This window comes from Carassius carassius, chromosome 7 (genome assembly GCF_963082965.1).
Source record: "Carassius carassius chromosome 7, fCarCar2.1, whole genome shotgun sequence".
Lineage (NCBI taxonomy): Eukaryota > Metazoa > Chordata > Actinopteri > Cypriniformes > Cyprinidae > Carassius > Carassius carassius.
Window position 1 is genome coordinate 5,608,570 of NC_081761.1, and position 6,805 is coordinate 5,615,374.

Consider the following 6,805-nt stretch of genomic DNA (forward strand, 5'->3'; position numbering starts at 1 on the left):
AGAGATAATTGAATGTCGATCGGTGTTAAGGTGTGATGTGTGTGCACTTCAAACGTTTGGTCTGCCCCGAGTCCTTTGTGTATTTGCGCTCTGGCTTGTGTCGACCTAACAGAGGTGTCAAGTGAACTATTAATTATGCTGCGGATTTAAAGCATTTGGTGATGATGACATCCTGACCTCAAAACTTTAACACACTTTGAATTGTTTGCCCCATGCTTTCTTACAACTAGCTTTTGTCACAGACAAAACATCTCAAATGCACATTATTCCTATTTAATTTTAAAATACTTGATTTTTTTTATGTATAATTGTGTTTAATGTAATCCTAATAACTACACAAGTTAATACAAATATGAAAGCAAATGTCAGAAACAAGACACATTCATGGATTTATTGGAGATTCTTGACAAGTGGGTCAAATATTCAACCACAAACACAAATTCTGGCCAATCAGCAACCTTTCACTCCATCACATCTAAAAGCATCTCATCGCTAACATACACGCAGTTCACTGACATGCAACGACCAGGTACCATTTATAACAGCATCACTTTACCTCTTGAATGGCCAATTATTTAGCTGCAAGTAAAAATGATAAAAGGAGGTCATTCTCGTTTTATAATGCTTCTTGGTTGGACTGGTTAACTGATAATGATCTGTGCTATTCAAAATAGAGTGATGTAATTCCAGTTCAAGCTATTTCCCTGTCAATCTTTCCTTCTAATTATTTTATACTATGAATAAACTATTAAAAAAATAAAAACAATTCAATCAAATCAGCCAGGAAAATCTGCCGAGGCCTTGAATTTGTGAAACCGGAAACCATTTGGATGAACGAGCAAGGTCCCTACACGTACAATGCACCGAATGTGTTTGCAGAGATTACATGGAGGACAAGTGGAGGTTATCTATACAAGAGTCAGTTATACAAAACAGGTAAAACAGGAAAAATATGAAGGGTATCTGACAAATCTGATTGTTCCTGTTGTTCTGAGAATTTGAAACACACCACATGAAACCTACGAAGAGGACCTTGTGCTGCAGCACAATGTCTCACACGAAGAGGTGGTCTGGAGAAAGTCTGGACAAATCCTGGCCACATTGTTTTCATCACTCAGCGGCCTTTAAAGAGAAAGAAAGTTTAGGCCTCGACTTCCCTTTCCCCAAAATGATCTTCTGTTCTTCTTTCTGCTGTTTCTGTCGCTCTTGCTCCAGCTTCATACGCTCCTCGTGTATTTTCCTCTGCTCTTCAACTATTCGTAGTTGTTCCTCTGCCTGTAGGACAGAAAAAATTTAATTAAGTAGGAGCTAAATATCAACATGTGAACAGAACTGTGATCCCGATGCGTCCACAGCATCGCAATCTTGGAATGGTCATCTTTTGGGTTATGATGCATGCAATAAATTGTTTGTAGCCAAACAAATAAATTATATAAATATAAAGTACATACAATTTAAGATTATTCATTAGTAGTTGACTGATATATCAGTCAATTTGAGATTTAAAAAAAATAAAAACATTTTATTAACATTGGCTGATAAGTTTTTCTGTTTGGCTGATGTTTCAGACTTTTATTTTGACAACACTTAGAATGCCAGTTCCTGAGTCCCCATTCTCCGTTCCATTTCAATGCTTACAAGATCACCAAGTACACTGTTGTTTACGGTGTTTACTTTCTTTTTATTTATACATTTTTAACCATTTCTGTCAAAAAATATTAAAATAGGATTAGAGAAGCCATTCCAGCAAGCAGCGCTTTAAGTGTGTCTTCTAAACCCCCCCCCCTAAAACACCCCCCCACCCAAACAAAACCAGTCTTAAGTCGCTGGGGTATATTTTTAGCAAAAAAAAAAAAAAAAAAATGTACTGGTCAAAATTATACATTTTTCTTTTATGCCAAAAATCATTAGGATATTAAGTAAAGATCATGTTCCATGGAGATATTTTGTAAATTCCTTACTGTAAATATATCAAAACTTAATTTTTGATTAGTAATATGCATTGCTAAGAACTTCTTTTTTTAAAGAAGTCTCTTATGTTCACCAATGGGAATGAATTTCAATAATCAGTTAGCTTTTTCTCAATTACACATTACTAGCACACCTAATTAACCATTTTGAAACGACACATACCAGTTTAGCTTGAGCGTCGGCTATCTTGCGATTGTTCTCCACCAGAATCTTCTCCAGTTCTTCACGCTTTGATTTCTCCTCCTCCTGTAAAGGTAAAGTGCCTCAGTGGAATCATAGTGACACAAATCATAATTATTCCCAAAAATGAGTGGCACAAGTTTAACAAACAACACGCATGAGTAGATAATGAAGATACATTCAGCTCACCAGACATGGATAAACCTACAGTAAACTTGTCCTTCACTCACGAATAAACCGTTCCTAAAGGAGTCAGGGTCAAATTTGGAATGTGTTCTTTTTTTTTTTTTAATTGCACAATGTACCACCAACCAGCAAGGGAGGTTCTTTCAAACCACTGACCTGTGTTCTCGGTACTTCTCTACTTACATCTCACTCTGAGAAAAAAGCCACACAGTGAAGTGTCGTCTGAGGAGCAGTCAGCTCAAATGGTGTTTAGGAGGAACAGAAGTGTGAACAACTTTCATCACTTCTAACCGTAAGGAACTGAGAGATAGTGAAGTTCAGGCGAATCGCAACAAAGGCTCATGGAATTGACGGCATGAGCTGTTTTGTTAAGAAAACTGTCAAGGGTGAAATATGAAATTTCAGGATAACAGAATGGTAGCACTATGTCATACACAAAGATTCTATGATGAATTAAAAAGAGTTAAAATTTGAAAAAAGAAAACCTATTTTGCTTTTAATTTTGAGAGGAAATAGGCTAAAGCCTGTTTAACACCACATACTTTTTCTAAGGCTTGCGTTATGCTTTCATGTCGGTAACGTTCCAGCAAATAATGCAGCAGCTCCAAACTGAGAAAAATTTAATTTCTGGGTTTCTTTATTGAATATTTCATTTGCTTCTATTATACTGGAAATATGGGATGCAAAATATATGTGTATGTGGTGTGAAACAGGCCTGCTTCCAACAGAACTACAGGAAATCCTACCCACTGAATCAGCATTAATAAGAACTTCTATTTTGTTTTGCCTGTTCACATCCAAGTTACCTCTCGAGCTTTCTGAGCGGTCAGCTCCGCTTGTCTCTGTTTTTCCAGCTCCTCTAGCAACTGCTTCTCCATGATGCGTTTGGCCTCCTCCACCCTCCGCAACACTTCTCTTTCAATCTCATCCTTTCGTTTTTCCAGTTCCTCCTCCACACGTTTGGCAACAAGTTCTTCTACGCGCCGCGCAGTCTCCTCCTCAATCAGACGCTCCTCTATCTCCTGCTGTCGACTAAGGAAGACAAAAGTCAGCGGTTTCATTTAGTATGAAACAATAAAAACACATTTAATGGCAATTATGAAATGACACAAATGAACAACTTTAAATACAACGCACATGCTATCTGTCACTGTGCACAGAAAATCACTCAACTACAAAGCATCACTTTATCAGAAGTGGTTCACTTGTATAGGTTTTTTTTAAAGTCCAACATTGATTCTGACATCAATTTTGAATATTAATTGAATTATTGAAAATCACTTTCTTGTTTTACTTTTCTGCATGTTTTATGATGGTGATAATTCAAAGTTATTATTTGTTACTGCATACTTCCCTAAATGACACAAAACAATATAAATGTACACATAATTTATTTATTTGCCAAAGTCAGATGAAGTAATTATATATACGGGAAGTCGTGGCCTAATGGTTAGAGAGTCGGACTCCCAATCGAAAGGTTGTGAGTTCGAGTCCCGGGCCGGCAGGAATTGTGGGTGGGGGGAGTGCATGTACAGTTCTCTCTCCACCCTCAATACCACGACTTAGGTGCCCTTGAGCAAGGCATCCTGCTCCCCGGGCGCCGCAGCATAAATGGCTGCCCACTGCTCCGGGTGTGTGCTCACAGTGTGTGTGTGTGTGTGTGCATTTCGGATGGGTTAAATGCAGAGCACAAATTCTGAGTATGGGTCAACATACTTGGCTGAATGTCACTTCACTCACTCACTTCACTTTTTATATATATATATACACACACACACACACACATAGTGGTGGCCAGAACTGTTAGATCGCCTGACAGATCTGAAGATATTGAACTTTTTTGGCCTCTAAAATATGTTTTAATTTTAAAATGTTGATGAAACATGCAGACGGTTGCTCTGAGCACAACTAATATTAGATGAAGAGAGTCATACTGTTTGTATCCACTTTTAACTTTAATGTTTACAGCAGCACATCTCTCTATCATAATGTCAATATTTCCTGGGAAGATCAACACTAATGTTATCCCATGCCTTCTGCAACTCAAGCCAAAGGCTTTCTTTTGAATGTACAGTAGATCTGTCCAGTTGATTTTACAACTTGCCCCATATTTGTTGAGGTCTGGCCTTTGAGGGGGTCAATCCATCATTTTCAATGTTCCAGCAGATTCCTTCTGTTGCAGGTAGTTACAGTAATGCAGATACATTAAATATCGTTGTTCAGCATGAGAAAAAGGCTGCAATATTGATGTGTGCATGCGCAGTAAACTTGTGTAGGAAAATCTGACGGGTAGGATAAAATATCAGGACACCGGCAATAGTTCATTTTATGGGTATTGTAATGGCCAATTCAACCAAAACTACTGAAACCTCTTAAATATGCCATGTGTTCAAACTATTTTGCCCACCACTATTGGTCAAAGTTATTGATTTTTCTTTTATGCAAAGAATCTGCCCATGTCCCGTGAAGATATGTTGTGTTCCTACCGTAAATATATCAAAGCCTAAATTTTGCTTAGTAATATGCATTGCCAAGCACTTCATTTGGTCAGCTTTAAAGGCAATTTTCCCAACATTTAGATTTTTTTACAACCTCAGATTCCAGAATTGAAAATAGTTGTATCTCTATGTCCTAGCTGATTTATTCAGCTTTCAGATTCAGAATTTCAAAACATTTACCCATTTTGACAGGTTTTGTGGTGCAAGCAGGGTCACATTAAAGACGTACTTTTGCACTGAAATGCATGCATATACATGGCATTTCGACATACTACCCAGAATACGATAGAGTAAGGGTCCTCATGTGGCTCACACTGTTCAGGTGGTGTTTACATCTGTGACACGTTTGCTTGTGGAAAGTGCAGGTACTCACATTCTCCTCTGTCTTTCCATCTCGGCTTTCTTCTCTTCTTCCTCCTTTTTCTGCTTTTCGTCTACAGCACTCCTCTTACTTAACGCCCTGCCGAATATATCGATTCTCTCCGGCGGAGTGACGGCTCTGTCCCGGTCCCGGCGAGACGCGGCCGTGTTAGATCTGGACCGAGAGCGAGAATTTCTCTTCCGATTCCGTTTGGACTCTCGGGACTTCGAGCGCCTCTTCTTTTCTTTGTCCCGGGACCGAGAGCGGCTTCGCTTTTTACTGTGCTTGCTGCTTTTGGAGTGCTTGGTGCGGGAAGAGCTGCGGCTCCGCGAACGACCCATTTCACACACCGGTAGAGTTCAGGAACAGAAACCGGGAGACTGGACACCTCTAGAGCATCGGATAGAAGAGTGCAAGCACCTGAACGTCTGTCAAACAAGCCCCGAAACGCACACTTAAGGAATCAGCCCAGACTGCATGACAGTAACCCTGAAGGCGAAACTGTAGTTTACAAATAAATTGTTTAATAACAACTTGTTCATTTAACTGCAAGATACCACTTATCTTGTATGGTTAAAAAAGCAAGATGGAGGACGACTGATCTCAAATCCCAGAATGCAATTTCTTCTTTTCTTCTTCTTTTTTCTTATGTTATGACGATCGTTACTTAGTTATAGTGAACACTGCCATCAACTGGCGTGGAGCAGAAACGAGACGAGACGAGACGTCCCTTCATTTGGGTGAATCGTTTGGACAGTTCGTTCACTGAACCGATTCACAACTGAGTCATCACTCCTGGCATTTTATAATTCTATATTTATAATTTTTATATTTATAATTATAAAATTTATAATTATAATAAGTTGTTGCTCGTCATTATGTTTTAACTCATGTTACACAGCTAGATTTTGTAAAAATATATAGCAAACAAATAGGCTAATTAGGCATACATAATTATTGTTCAAAGATTAGCTTACAACATGTTAAAAACCATATACTAAAAAAAAATTAACATTTGTATTATTATTATTAAAAAGAGATATTTATTATAACAATCTACACATAAAGCAACCTTTTAAAAATATGAACAGTAAAAAAAAAACGATACTTTTATTGATACTAAAAAAAATCACAGTATAGCTGTTTTCACAACTGTTTTGAGAATAATAAAAAGAAATGTGTCTTTTCTTTTTATTATGTGTCTAAATGAACATATTAATATGATTTCTGAAGGATCATGTGACACTGAAGACAGTATAATGGTGATGTAACATAACGTTTTAAAATGTATTTAGAGGGAAAACACTTAACTGTAACTGTATTTTTCAAAAAAATTATTTTTGATATTCTTTTAAAATGTAAAAAATCTGACCCTGGAATTTTGAACAGTTCACAGAATTACAATAATAGCTAGACAGCATGGATTCTTTTCTTGCTTACTGTTTTTAGGTGCAGTAAATGTGGATAATTGGTTTATTGATGCAATCAACCTCATTTGGCCTATCATATCATATTACATGTTCTAAACAAATTTGATAATGAGCCTAGCTGACTGAAGGAAGTGCGTTGAGGATCTTGATGTAATCTACAACCCGAATTCGGGAAAAGT

At 37.5% G+C, this 6,805-nt stretch overlaps 1 protein-coding gene across 1 annotated transcript; it reads right to left on the reverse strand.

Moving 5' to 3' along the window:
* Positions 1 to 377: 377 nt before the first annotated feature.
* LOC132143402 (arginine and glutamate-rich protein 1-B) lies at positions 378 to 5,805 on the reverse strand. Its single transcript, XM_059553582.1, has 4 exons — positions 5,209 to 5,805; positions 3,144 to 3,369; positions 2,134 to 2,217; positions 378 to 1,275 (listed from the first exon to the last, which is right to left on the reverse strand). The coding sequence occupies exons 1-4, from the start codon at positions 5,535 to 5,537 to the stop codon at positions 1,111 to 1,113; spliced, it is 804 nt and encodes a 267-aa protein (XP_059409565.1). The 5' UTR covers positions 5,538 to 5,805; the 3' UTR covers positions 378 to 1,110.
* Positions 5,806 to 6,805: the final 1,000 nt, after the last annotated feature.

Coding starts and splice junctions, on each gene's coding strand:
- LOC132143402 (XM_059553582.1), bottom strand. CDS start 5,537: ATGGGTCGTTCGCGGAGCCGCAGCTCTTCCCGCACCAAGCACTCCAAA. Junction 3,370..5,208: donor ATGGAAAGACAGAGGAGAAT/GTGAGTACCTGC, acceptor TGTCTTCCTTAG/TCGACAGCAGGAGATAGAGG. Junction 1,276..2,133: donor CCGACGCTCAAGCTAAACTG/GTATGTGTCGTT, acceptor TCTGTCCTACAG/GCAGAGGAACAACTACGAAT.